Here is a 14,538-nt window from a genome sequence, read left to right as displayed (position 1 = left end):
AGGCTTTTGATTTTCAGCTTTTGGGGCTCTGCTTTTCGCATCCCTTGTACCTTTAAATACGTGAGCAGGCCTCTCACAACTCAGAGCATCTGGACGCAGAGTCTGAGTGTGAGCGCCTGCCCTCACTCTTGTACTTTGAACTCAGATTAATACAAAAAGAAATACCGAAAGGGGCGCCAGTCTTTGGAGCCAATATCTCTAGGCACGGAACTCCGCCGGGCCAGTGTTGATTGTGAATTGTGAACTGTTTTGAAGTGGTTATTTGATGCTGTCGCGGTAGATTCTTGAATTGGAGTGTCCAAGTCTGTTACAGTGGTATCAGAGCACGGACGATTTCTCTTCTACGGGAAATCCGATCCCAATTTTTTTTTCGCGGCACCTATGGCTTCAGGCAAGGATCAGTCGACTCCCTCTGTATCCGGAGATGCGGGAAGGGATCACAACGAAGATTCCAGCAAGGAGTATGGGCCGCCTCGGCCTACTCAGGCGGAGCGTCGAGAGATGGAGCATCGTCAATTGATCGGTGATGCAACAAAGATGATGCTCAATTTTGCGAAGGACCCAAAATTTGCAAAATATATGAGCGAGACTTCTTTGCAGGAGGTGCATGAGTAGTGGCAGAAAACCACAACACCACCCCCAAAACCCGCTCTCAAGAAACCTTCTGCTCACAAGAAGTATTCAGAGAAGGAATTAGAAGAGGTAGTTGATGCACGAATGGCTTAGCTTTTTGACGCGCAGAACAAAGCTAACAAGCACGACAAAAAGCAGAAGAAAGGTACTGACTTCCCGGGTTACTTGGGTCGTCAGTCGACATTTGAAAAGGCAAAGAAACAGAAGAAGCGTGTGCGATTTGAAGAAGTACCCAATTCTTCTTCTTCTTCTTCTTTTGACAGTTCTGCTAGCTCATCTGACTCGAGCGAAGAAGAGCGAAAAGGCAAAAAGCGAAGCAAGAAAAAACACTTTGAAAAGGGCAAGAAAAAGGCAAAGAAGTTTAAATATTGCCCAGTGAATGACAATTCTATAGAGGACTCGTCTACAAAAGCAACTTTTATGCAAAGAAGAAGAATTTTTACAAAGCCAACCAGTATGACTTTCCGGAAGACAAAAGCAAGAAAGTCCAAGAGTTTAAGGAAGGTGGACAGTCAATTAAATTTGACACGTTTCCGGGATATAGAGATGCTTCGAAGGCTTTGTCTTTTGTACAACAGTTTGACATCGCTTTCGGGGGAGGACGTTACTCATAGCACTCTAAGATTCGGAGAGTTGCCTCTTACTTTAAGGGGAATGCTCGAACTTGGTGGTCCACGCTTCTATTAAGCAAGACTGCGCCAGTTAAATGGCCGAAATTCAAGAGGCTTTTTATTTCTTCTTGGTTGACTCGAGAGTATCAACGTGATATTTGAATTGCTTGGAACCATCTTCGGATGACCAAGAAAGATACAGTGGACGCTTATTGCGAGAGATTCTGGAGCTCTTTTCTACCCGCCTCTTCATTTAAGAAGATCTTGTTCAAGGAGCAGATTGAGCGGTTTACCTTGGGTCTTTCTACAAAGATCCGAGATCACTGCTTGGAACAGAAGTCATCTTCTATTTAGGAGTTGATGAGTCATGCGAAACGGGGTTTTTGCCATCCACTATGGCAGTCTGACCTACCCCATCGATGAGATCATGACACAAAGAGCTGAACAGATTTCGACAAATGAAAGTAGAAAGAGAAATAGCAACTCAGAAAAGAAAGATGCACGACCCAAGCTTACTCCTCAGGAGCGGGCTCGATTCATTAGGGAGGGGAAGTGCTTCGGATGTGGGGAAATTGGACATATCTCCGCGAAGTGCCCAAAAAAGGCACAGAAAGAACAGAATGACAAGGACGACGAAAGTCCTGAGAGTTCGAGAGCAGCTGAGGAACGTGGAAGAAAAGGCAAGATGAAAACAGGACTGGTTCTAGATTGCGTGGGTACCGATCCCGGCATGATGGACGAGAGTACAGAACTTTGCCGAGCTTGGGGCAAAGTGAAAGACCAAGAAGCCCCGATCATCTTTGATGGAGGAGCCAAGGCCAACTTCATTTCACCGGAATTTGCGGTGCGGCTCGAGATCACTCCCGAACGGATGGGACCACTTGCGGAGGCTGTTCTAGCGGCACCCTGCAGGGACGTAGCCATTACACCTATCATTGGTAAACTTCGGTTGCATTGTCAGGGGTATTTGGGGCATGAGGACTTTTACATAATGGTTTGGAAGGTTGTGATGTCCTCTTGGGAATTCCCTGATACCACAAGAACAACGCCGTGGTCAACTATTGGGTGAGGAAAGCGACATTGACTACAGAGAAGGACAGAACAATTGTACTTGATATTAAACTTAAGGGCGAGTCTGTCCCTATTGTATCGGCTTCGGGCATTTCAAAGTTAATGATATCCAGTCTGTTTGTTTGCTCGATCTTAGTGAAAGAGTTAAGTGATGAGGATAGGACAAATATGTGTGAACTTGATAAAGAACGCCAAGATTTTCTCCACTCTCATGCCGGTTGCTTCTCTGAGGGCGTGCCAGGCAAGTTACCACCTGCTCGTCGTGAAGATCATATCATTGATCTGATTCTTGGAAGCACACCACCGAACCGGCCACCTTACCGTGTGAGTCGAGCACAGAACGAAGAGATTATAAACCAAGTGAAAGAGCTCTTGGAAAAGGGTCTTGTCCAGCCTAGTACTTCACCGTATTGCTCTCCAATGTTGTTGGTTTTGAAGAAAGACGGACCTTGGAGAATGTGCATCGATTATAGAGCTCTCAACAAACTCACCATCAAGAACAGATTTCCGATTCCTAGGATCGATGATATACTCGACAGATTACAGGGATATCATCAGATCAGAATCGCGCCGGGAGATGTCTACAAGACAGTCTTTCGGATGACTTTTGGGTTATTTGAGTTTTTGGTGATGCCTTTCGGCTTAACCAATGCTCCTGCGACATTTAATCGTATGATGGACAAGATTTTTCGAGAGTACAGACTGTTTGTTGGCACATTCTTTGACGATATCATTGTTTTCTCCAAGAATGAGGCAGAACATAGAGATCATCTGCTTCAGGTCTTTCAGGCATTACGAGATCACAGGTTAGTGATTAATGCAAAGAAAAGTGAATTTTTATTACTAGAGATACACTTTTTGGGACTTGTCTCAGTAGCAGGAGTGCAGATGGATCCGGCCAAGATAGAGACTATCCGTGATTGGCCCGATTTGAAGAATGTCCATGAAGTTAGAAGCTTCTTGGGAGTGAATCCATACTACAGGCGGTTCATTCGAAAGTTTGCAAAGGTTGCTTCCCCTTTTCATATCTTGACACAGAAAGGAGTCCCTTTCTTGTGGGGACCCACAGAGTTGACTGCCTTTCAGGCTTTGAAAGAGAAATTGACTACGGGACCAGTTTTGACTTTTCCGGACTTGCAGAAGTCATTTGAAGTATATTGTGATGCTTGTGGTCGTAGTCTGGGTGCGGTCTTAATGCAAGGAGGCCACGTCATTTCTTACGAGAGCCGATTGTTCTCAAGGTCGGAAATGACAGCACAGATTTATGAGAAAGAGCTTTTGGCGGTTATCCATGCTCTTACTCAGTGGCGGCACTACCTACTCGGAGCAGATTTTACTATCTTCACGGACCATCAGAGTTTACGCTACTTCTTGTCACAGAAGCAGCTATGGGAAAAGCAGATGCAGTGAGCGAACATCTTGTCACAGTTTCACTTCCAGATTGTCCATGTTCAGGGACAGAAGAATGTGGTGGCAGATGCTTTGTCTCGGATTCTGGCTATTTCCGCGATACATCATAGGAGCTTCGAGGATATGGTCGACCAGTATGCCACATACTCGGATTATGCAGACGTTTTTACACGGATACGGGATGGGGAGACAGTAGCGGGATTTTCCATTCGGGATGGCTACTTGATGAGGAAAACCATGTTGTGCGTTACACAGCCGTTGAGGGAAAAGGTTATGACTGAATGCCACTGTCCGCCTTTTACGGGTCACCGTGGCATTGCTACCACCATGAAAGGGGTAGAGAGATACTTCTTTTGGCCGAGACTCAAGAAGGATGTGGAAGAGTTTGTGCACAGTTGCTTGGTATACCAGAAGGTCAAGTTTGACAGGCATAAAGCACAGGGATTGTTACAGCCTTTGCCCATACCCACCCGCCCCTGGGAAAGTATTGCAATGGATTTCATTTTTGATCTCCTGAGAACACAGAGTGGCCACGATGGTACCTGGACTGTTATTGACAGATTTAGCAAACAGGCTCATTTCATTCCAGTGAAGAAAACAATCAAGCCCGATCACTTAGCTAGACTGTTTGTGGCCCAGATTTTCAGATTACATGGCATGTCTGAGACGATTGTCTCCGACAAGGACCCCGGATTTACGAGTTTGTTTTGGAAGGCAGTTTGGGAGAACATTGGCACACGGTTGCAGTTCTCGTCATCTTTCCACCCGCAGACTGACGGGCAATCTGAGATTGCCAATTCAATGGTTTTAGATTTATTGAAGTGTTACATCTCAAATTAGAAGACTCAATGGGAAAAGTGTCTACCTTTGGTGGAATTTGCCTACAGTAACACGATATACTCTTTGACGGGGAAGGCGCCATTTGAGATTGTTGAAGGTGGTGCGAAGGTTCCACCCTTCCTGAGCACGAAAGATAAGATTTTTGAAGCTGATGAGTATACGCGCGACTTAGATACGGCTTTTGCCAAGGTCCGCGAGGCTTTGCAAAAATCTCAAGAACGGCAGAAAAAGGCAGCGGATCGCCATCGTCGCGATTTGAAATTGAAGGAGGATGATGGGGTACTCTTACGTTTTGAGAAGGCATGCCTGAGAAAGAAGAAGGGAAAGGAGAGGCTTTTTCCAAAGCTTAGTATGAGATACTACGGAGCTTTCCAGATCTCTGAAAAGATCAATGATGTCTCCTTCCGACCGAAACTGCTTGACACTTGGAGGATTCACAATGCATTTCATGTGAGTCTCTTGAAATCTTTTAAAGGCGATGTGCCTGATGATAGGGAGCCCGATGAGCAACCCAAAGTGGAGGAAAATGAGGAGATCCTTGTTCTTGAACAGATTTTGGCACATAAGGACACAAAGAAGGCGGTTCTTGGTTAAGTTCAAGAACTATCCTGCATTGGATGCGAAGCGGATGGAGGAGGAGGACCTAGCAGATACTCCTCAGATTGTGAAACTTTACCTCGAAGCTCTTGGTTTAGCATAGCCTACTCCAAATTGAACCCAGAATTCAGCTTGTCCGCAGATTTGATGCAGTGGGATGCACAAGAGGGGAGTTACTCCGCTCCTTTGTCAACAGATGCCTTGATTTTAGAATACTAGAGTCACTGATATCTCTTTGAGCTTCAGGGATACTGTGAGCTGACAGTATTCTGCTGGATGACTTTATGAAATGGAATTGCGGAATATGAAACTGATTTGTTCTTGACTTGTAAACTAGTGCAGGAACTGATAGACGAAATGACTGTAGCATTTTGTCACAAGACAAGGCATCTGTGCCCAAACCTGCTCCCTGCATGCATCCTGCCGCTCTAACTGGGGCTCAGCCGACAGTATCTCACGGTAAAAGTCAGTAGCAACTGCACGCATATCCTCGGGCTCACAAGCAACTGACCCATCGGGTCTCCTCAACTGATTGACCTTGACATGCGAGTGCCGAGGTCCCACTGTCTCAAAAAAAGCACCAGTCACTCTGTCACCCACCTGAGTCCACTGAGATGCCTGTCGGTGGAAGGCAAACTCATGACGCCTCTCCTCTGTGCTAGCAAGCTCCTGTCGAGCTTGCTGTAACTGCTCCTCCAACCATGGACTGTCTGGATGCTGCTCCTGCATCCTCTGTAGTGAAGCAATGCCTCGTCTGAGACGCTGCTCCTCCTCTCTCGCTGCAGCCCGGCGAGCCAGAGACTCCTGAAGAAAAAAGTGGCTAAGCTGAGCTAGGCCTAAGGCCATTCTGTCTGCAGGTGGAACCTGGCTGTCCATGCCCTCTGTCCAGAGAGCCTCTACCCTCTCTCTGAGTGCTGAGTCCAACAAGACCCGCTCTGGGATGCGAAGCATCGTGCTCCCACTCCTCTGCCTGTCTGCCACTGTGAGGATCACTGGTGCATGGTCCGAGAAGGATGTCCCTGCCAGGATGCCCACTGATCCCCCCAAGTCACTGAAGTGGTCACTAGTGTAGAAGCGATCTATCCGCGATAGATTCACTCCTCCCACTCTGCGGCTTGATCTAGAGAAGGCAAGACTGACTGGAGGCCTCACAAAGCCAGAGTGCTGCCATTTATCCGAGACCCTCAAAGTCATTCACAACCTCTCCCAAGCTGCTAGCTCGACTCCATGCACAGTAGCATGGCTGCCTCCAATCTTGTCAGAAGGGTCCTCCAACATGTTGAAGTCCCCTCCTACACACCAATGGTCGGCCTGCGGCAAAGACTCAACAATCTGTGACCAAAACTCTGCACGAGTACTCGCCACATTGGGCGCATAGATGTTTAGGAAGCCCACAAGCACGGTTGTAAGGTACGTAGTATTCGGTACGTGTTCGGTATGTACTGTACGTTGTACCGTATGGATTGGGCCATAAGGTACGTAAAATTCGTGGTATATTTTTTAAAAGCTCACCTGCTTGTAAATCTCACCTGCTTGGGTGTCCCCAAGGCATGAAAGCTGCACACAAGCCGCATGTTAGCACGGCAATAAACCAATCTCTCTAACTGCTTGGTGCTAAGACGATTGCGGATCTTCGTGTGAATAAGAGAGTATGCACTCCAGTTGCGCTCGCATGCCCCAGCTGAGCAATCCTACAGCAATTCAAATAGCGAACACTCATGGGTCACAAGTGTCACGTGTGACAATATAGATTCATCATGCCATAAATATAAATTATAATTTAGACTTCAGTATTCACCTGAGAAAGGATGCGCAATGCAAGGTGGCACAACTTGGGAAGGCCCTGGCGTCCATAGTTCTGCCACCATGTTAAAGGAAGCTTGGTAGCTTCCTTTCTCAATGCTACGGACCGCACAAAGGTGGGTCCTAAACTGTTCATGTAGCTACTCATCTCTGAATCCAGAATCAATTGCTCATCCTCATCGTATATAATGTTCAGATATTCAGAGCGTAGTGTGAGCAATGAAGCCTCCTCAAACAATTCTTGGCTCTTGTAGAGAGGATGGAGAACTGCAGCCATCCCATGGATGGGACGACGCATGAACTGCCATCGAGTCTCTACAATAGCCAAAATATCATCACGACTGCAAACAAAATAGTCACAGTAAGTATGTGTTTTGAAAAATTATAAATAGATATGTCACATGAGGACATTAGAGCACTTTGTAGTTTGTACTTACCGATCCCGTGTCAATGAGGTACATCCAGAAATGTGTGTCTTCATCTGCATAAACAGATGATACACCAACCCAAGTGTAGAGCCCTCCATGTCTGTGACCCATAGTAGTACATACAATGGCTGTAGAGCCACTGCCAAGGACTCCACCTGTGTCCAGAAGGTCTCATCAAGAACCTTTCTTTGAATGTACTTGGTCGCCTCTGACTGAGCGTGGTGCATCAATCTCCACTTTGGATCCACAACTGTTTGCAACAGTGGATCTCTCAATCTGAACAGCCTCTGAAGCACCAGATGCATGTATGCAAATATGGTCTTCGAGGGACGCACCATGTCTACTATGCTGTGGCTCCTGAAGATTGCCAAGGCCTGGTGTTTTTTGCGGAAAAAAGTGGTAAGCTTAGACGCATCAGACACTGTAGGCTGCACCCAGGGAAGTTTGCCTATGTCCTCCATGAGAAGGTCTAGGCAATGTGCAGCGCATGGTGTCCACACAATTTGCTTGAACTCAGCCTCCACCACCCCATGGCCTTGCAATTGGAGGCATTATCAGTGACCACCTACAATGAGTCATGACAAGATATTAAATGAAGTGTGGACATTATTACGTTGGACAATGTATGCAAAATTCAAATGTGCATGCCACATGGTCAGGAATCAGTATCTACCTGCACGACGTTCTTCTCCCCAACCTCCTTGATGGCTTGGCGAATATGTTTGAAGATGAACTCCGCAGAAATGCGTTCTCCAGCTTTCCCTGCATCCACGGCTCGTAAGAAGTATGTGCCCAAGCAGGAGGAAACAAGGATATTGATAATGTGGCGCCTCCGCGTGTCACTCCACCCATCAGAAAGAATAGTGCATCCAAATTGTTGCCACCCAACCTTCACTGGAGTCAATGCTCGGTCTATGATCTCTTTTTGGTCGTCAAGCATGGTAGTGCGCATCTTTTGGTAGTCAAGACCATTCCAGGAATCTGTAGCACCAACCTGTGAAATAGCTTTCACCATCCTCTTCCATTGATCAGTCTTCAACACATTGAATGCAATGTTGCACTCTATGAGAGTCCGCGCAATCTCCATCTCTGCAACTTTCTGTCGCTCTTTTACCCATGAATCACTGTGTACACGTGATGACAATGTGGTTTGCCTTGGGCCACGTACACCCTCAACCCCACCTGCACTTGCTGTTGAAGCACTAGCACCCTCATCCTCAGCCTGTGAAACACGAGCTCTCTTTCTACTAGTGCCTGCAAATGATGGCGCTGCAGACGCAGAGCCGCCAATATCTCCAAGTAATGCATCTTGCAAGGCATCCTCTACTGCTGTTGCTGTTGCACGTGCTCCCCTTGTCTGTGACGATGCAGTAGATCCTGGAGGAAAATGCTCCAAAATCAGGGCATCCCTCAATGCTTGCGGGATAGTCTCGCAACCCCCACAATGTCGAGTGGTGCCAATACCAGTGAGGTGCTTCAAAACCCTGGTAATTGTACTGGTCATCTGCTCTCCGTAGTACTTGCACACCCAAGTGCGAGTCCCTGAACCTGCTTGGCCTCCTGTGTTGACAACTCTCAGGACATTGGTGTGCTCGGCCCAAAGAGGATTAGGTCGACGAGGCATGATAACTCTGCAACACAATTAACGCAAACTTCAAAGTTGAATACAAAACTTACAATCTTTCGCGAGGTCACGACTCTAGAGTGCCTCCTTCAGGCTTGCTGACTCCAAACACAAAGGGAGGGAGGGAGGGAGAACCTTATCGGCGGCGTTCCACACTTCCTTTGTCTCTGTGCAAACACTGTGTAGACTCTTGAGACTGAGTTCTAACTTCTGCTACTCTGTAATGTGGTAATAAGATAGGTTGGCTTATAAAAAGGCTCGCCCAAAGAGTCCGACCAGGCGGATAAGCAACCGACGGCCGAATTTTTTTTATAAAGCCATGCACGTACGGAATCGTACGGTACGTACGGATTCCGTACGGAATGACCGTACGGTACGGAAGGCAACCGGACGTACGTACGGAAACAACTATGCCCACAAGGCCACCCTGAACCTGCATCGTAATCCACTGAGCCCTACCTGCATAGTAATCCACTGAGCCCTGCTTGCCTGGCCCACAATGGCCTGCTGCAATGAATCCGCAATAGTCATACATACCCCACCCTGGATGCCTCCAGGTCCAAAGCAGCTGACCAAAAGGTATCATATCGTCCACGCAAAATCTGACCACATCGCCGAATGCGGCTCTCACACAGATGGTGCTCATGAAGCATAAGGAGATCAATCTCTCCTCCCACAAGGCAATGCTGAAGCTCTTGACGCAATCGGCCCCGCTGTCGTTGAAACTGGGGCCCACCTAGTCCCTGCACATTCCATGAGACGATCCTCATGGGGAGCGAGAGAGAACAGATGCTGCAGCAGCAAGACGGGCTATCTTCGAGGCTGGCTTGGATGGGGAGTAATCCGCATCCGAGTGTCCTCTAGATAGTCGAGACTTCAGTGAGTGCCTAGCCCAAGCCCAAGCAGAGCGAGCCGTGCGTAAAGCAACCTCCTCTGTCCAGGAGTCCTCATGAATGTATACATAGCAAGGCAAACACTGTGTATCAGCAAAGAAGTACACTACAATGTGTCTACATCCTGTTGAGTCTGGGGGTGTCACCGCAAACTTGGCCAATGGCCACAAAGTCTGCAGCAAATCTGTAACTCCAAGTTCTCCCATGTGATGAGAGAACTCGAGAACCTGTGTATGCAACCATCCCAACACTGAGTCGAGGGACCACTCTGTCTCGGTCCTACCACAGAGGGGGAAGGAGAAACCAACTGCTGAGTCCAAGGCCTCTGTCCCCCTAGCGGCGAGGAACAAAGCATGGACCCTGAAGCAGGCTGCCTCGTGGTCTGTTGCGGAATCTCCGAGAAAGCGAGTGAACCCGTAGTCGAAGAAGTCCCAGCGGCGTCGGAGGTCAATGCTCGTCAGACCACGAGGGATAGCTGCAAGGGAAGATGTCTGAATCTGCAGAGGGGGCCGCAAGAAGGGTTGACCCTCTCTCGCTAGGCGACTCGTGGCAAAGGTGTTGCCAAGAGATCTCCTAGCCGCCGGAGAGAGATCAGTCTCCTGAGTCGACTGTGGAACTGGAGCAGGAGGGGTGGGAGAAGGAGCTGGGGGGAGCGGAGGAGAAGAGGGGCAGGATGGGGCGATAGAGGTAGAGGGGCGAGGTGGAGAGGCGACGGGAGCAGAAGCCGGGGGGAGGATGAGGAGGAGGAGGAGGGGAACTCTGAAGGGAGAGCGGCTGTCGAGGGTGAAGCGGAGGTGGAGGCTGGCGTAGGGGACTCCTCCTGCTCAAGAGTACCAAAGCGGTTCCCCGTGGGAACCCACTGCTGCTGAGTAGGCACCTGAGTGCCACTCTAAGTGCCAGGCTGTCGTTGTGGCCCCTGGCGTTGACGGCCACAGGCCTGCTGCCACCCCTCCTCCACTTGAGCCCCAGGCTCGAAGGGTGGCTCTGAATCTGTGCGCTGTGCCGCTGACTGTGGCTACGGCCCAGCCCTGGCAGGCTGGGGCTGAGGCTGTGGTGCAGGTCTCGGCCTCCTCCGTGGACAGGCCTTCGCTAGGTGGCCCATCTGTCGGCAAATGAAGCATTGGTTCGGGAGGCCCGAGTACTCCACACTCTGTCTAAACCAACCCCCACTGACCCGAGGCAGAAGGATGACCTTCGGGAGCGTGTGGGTATCTCTGACCAAAACTCGAACTGAGGGGATGCCAGCCGCCTTGGCAGCTACTGATGCTGCCGTGCGAGGTGTCTCCAAGACAGTTCCGATGGTGGAGCCGATCTGGAAAGAAGTGGTAGGTACTCCCTCCGTAAACCCGGAAAGCAGACTGAGATGGGGATGTCTGCCTCCTCTACTAGAACATCCGAAGCCGGGTCAAAACCATGTCGCCACTGTCGAAAGTGGGCGCGTGATGCTCGGATGGCCAGTGGACTCATAGCTATGACCTTGGACGCCACCTTGGAGGTCTCGAACTCAATCTGATAGTACCCCGTCCGAGAATCTGGACATCCAAGATCTTGCCCACCTCTGCGAGAAGGCGGGCCTGGAGAAGGTCTCGCAGCTCTCCTCTGCTAGGTCAGGTGCCGAGAATCTTGCAGATGACCAAAGTCGCCTGCAATCGCTCTACCTTTGCGGCAAGGCTCGCTTGCTCTGTCGGCGAGAGAGCAAGTCGAATGGTGGGCTCAGCGGGGTCGGGCGAGGGGGCTTCTGGCGAGTCCCTCTGTGGCGAAGCTGGAGCCTCCATCTGTGTCTACTGCTGTGTCGTAAGAAGAGGTCGACAGGTGGACGCTGCAATCAGGCGCAGGAAACACTGCCCCAAAAATTGAAGCAATGCCGAGGAGGCCGAATTGCAGGGGTTGACGGGGAGAAACTGAGGCGGGCGGGAAGACGGGCCGGGGGGGGAGGGGGGGGCAGTGGGTTGGGGAAGGTGGAAGTGCTGGCGGCAGCAGGAGGAGGGGGTGACGGGGGAGGTAGTGGCTAAAAGGCAGCGCGGGGCAGGCAGCGGGCGGGCTGGCAGGGGGCGGCACAGGTTGGCAAGCAGCGCGGGGGTAGGCAGCGAGGTAGAAGGGCAAGGGGGGGGAGGCAGTGGGCTGAGGTGTGGGGGGGGGAGCGATGGCGTGCGCACGTGAAGCAGTAGCAGCGAGCCACACGATTGTTTCTTTGAAGTGGTTATTTGGTGCTGTCGCGGTAGATTCTTGACTTGGAGCGTCCAAGTCTGTTACATGCTTCTTGCAACACCTCTCTAATAGAGGTTTCTAAATCGCTTAGTTATTGTAATCGAACTTTGGAAAAATATTCTAAAGGAAGTAGACGTACCTATTGATTCAAATTGGATTTTAAACGATTTAGGAGTTGTAACCTGTTACGGAGCTGAATTCGAGGACCTTAAATTCAAAGTCAAGTCTCTTATTTCAAAAGTTTTCGCATACAAGTTTGAGAAGGATAGGTATACGGAATTGCTAGTAGAAAAGTCAGCCTTGAACTTTGACTTTTTATGGTTAGAAAGTAAGAGTGTGAACGTAGACAAAGGAAGAAAGAGCTTCGCTAGGATTGTTGATGACATTGACATCATTTCTTGGCTAGATTCCTTTGGATTCAACTTTCTACTTTAGATATTTTATACCTCTTTATTTACCTTCCATGTACGTTGAACCTATCATATAATCAATATAGCACAACTTTGACTAGGGGTATCCCTTACTTTTCTTTTAGCACATTCTTTCAATCCCATACGAAGGCTTGCACACTGAGCCTCATTATTACCCGTTACATCCACTTCTTGACTTCCAAACTAGCATTTAGTGTCATTTTTATCCACAAATACATAGCCAATACCTCCCTTGCTAATACTCCTTTCAAAAGCCCCATCAAAGTTAAAGGTGGCTTTTTCATCTTGAAACTTCTCATGCATAGTTGGACATGGTACTATCTTCCTTTCCAATTCTCTATTCAAATCATCCTTTACATGAATCTCTTTAAAAGTGAGTATATTCACATGTTTTCTCTCACACTATGCAATTACTACAAACTAAGTATCCCCAAAAGCTTCAAGTCCCAAAAGCATGCGCCCTCTGGGCTGCCCCGTAGACCGCGGATGTCCGTACAGTGCCACGTCAGCATCGTAATTCACGGTGTAGTTTTCGGGTAGTCCGTACATCCGGCATGTCAGCTGCGTCTACACAATTCTGGTCCTTGGCTTTCATTTTTCAAGGTTTAGGACCCTCGATTGGAGTACCATAAGTTGGTAGAACTTATTAATTTTGTCCTCTTTAATTTGGGCCACTTGGATAGGTGCCATAAGTTGGTTAAACTTCTTCTGTCTCTATTGCTAGGGATTTGGCCATGCCACATCATTACTATGCAATAGAGAAGGTCAACTAGCTTTTCATGTCTTGGAAAGTTTACAAATGACCAAATGGATCTTCAATTTACTTTTCTCGTCATCAAATAAGAAAATTTGGAGAAGAGGCTTGGGAAAATAATTTGGGGAAGGGTGGGGGTTGGAGTGGGTGGGGGAAGGGAAGAGCAAGGCTGCTGCCATGGAGTGCCTCTAGTGGAAGGACTAGGTCTAGTGTGCATGGTGTCACATATTGGTAACATGGCATGCCCAACTGGAAGGACTAGTCGAGAGTACGTGAAGATCTGTGGATCAGAAGAGCTGGCCGAGAGGGCCTAAGGCGTTAGGGTTTCTAAAACCTAACCCCTACCAAGTTGAAGAGCACCGGCTGAGGGGCCTAAATCCTAAAAACTGAAAAGCCAAGTCAATAGATGAATTCCCATAACTTGCACCAACATGCGGCCATGGTAGGATGTACGGATGTCTGTGTTTTTCACTGGCTGTTTTTGGCTGTTTCTGGCGCCTGCTTTTGAGTACATATGCTTTTGGACTAGAGCTTTTGGGGTTTTGCTTTTGGACATCTAGATGTAGAGTCCTTGAGAGGACTCTCTCTCTCTATCTCTCTCTTCAAGTTAAGTTATTTGCATATTTTGTTCGTGTGTTGTTATGGATTTCTTGCTTGGAGTGTCCAAGCGTGTAATAGTGGTATTAGAGCTCAGACAATTCTTCTTCTACGGAGGATCCTATCCTTTTGCAACACACATGGGTTCTCGCAAAGAATTCCACAGAGATGACACCCCTCCGACTGTTGGTCTGTGGGGAGATGAAGAAAAGCTAAATCCCAGTGGGGGAATAGAGGAAACCAACAAAGATTTTGATAAATTTCCGGCGGGGTTTCTTGACAGATGGAATACAAACGTTCACTACAGATTGACACGTGCATGAAAAGATTGATCAAGTACTCCAAGGACCCGAAATATGTGAATCACCTGAAGGATTACCTGCTTGACGAGGTTCATTCCATATGGCAAGGGGTCGTCCACTCTCAAGTCGTTAATGAACCTCTCAAGTCGGTAATGAAGCAGAAAGCAAAGAACAATGTAGAAAAGCAGAAATTGTACTCGCAGAAAGAGTTTGACGAAACTCTTGAAAAGAAGACAAGTCAGTTGATGAAAAGCCTAAAGCAATCTCGGAAGAATACCAGATCAATAACTTTTCCCGGTTATTTGGACCGGAAATCGACTTTCAAGGCGGCTAGAA

At 48.4% G+C, this 14,538-nt stretch overlaps 2 protein-coding genes across 8 annotated transcripts in view; one reads left to right on the top strand and one right to left on the bottom strand.

Annotated features, from left to right (window-relative positions):
- LOC147441824 (catalytic/ hydrolase) overlaps nt 1–14,538 on the top strand; it is a 200,580-nt gene that overhangs the window by 68,610 nt on the left and 117,432 nt on the right. The gene's annotated exons all lie outside the window — the stretch shown is intronic.
- Nucleotides 6,671–7,325, bottom strand: LOC147441825 (uncharacterized). The gene is made up of 2 exons (XM_086529895.1): nt 6,961–7,325; nt 6,671–6,853 (listed from the first exon to the last, which is right to left on the bottom strand). The coding sequence occupies exons 1-2, from the start codon at nt 7,261–7,263 to the stop codon at nt 6,671–6,673; spliced, it is 486 nt and encodes a 161-aa protein (XP_086386021.1). The 5' UTR covers nt 7,264–7,325.

Source organism: Adiantum capillus-veneris, chromosome 14 (assembly GCF_014529385.1).
Source record: "Adiantum capillus-veneris isolate H3 chromosome 14, ASM1452938v2, whole genome shotgun sequence".
Taxonomy (NCBI): domain Eukaryota; kingdom Viridiplantae; phylum Streptophyta; class Polypodiopsida; order Polypodiales; family Pteridaceae; genus Adiantum; species Adiantum capillus-veneris.
This window is presented reverse-complemented; position numbering and strand designations above follow the sequence as displayed.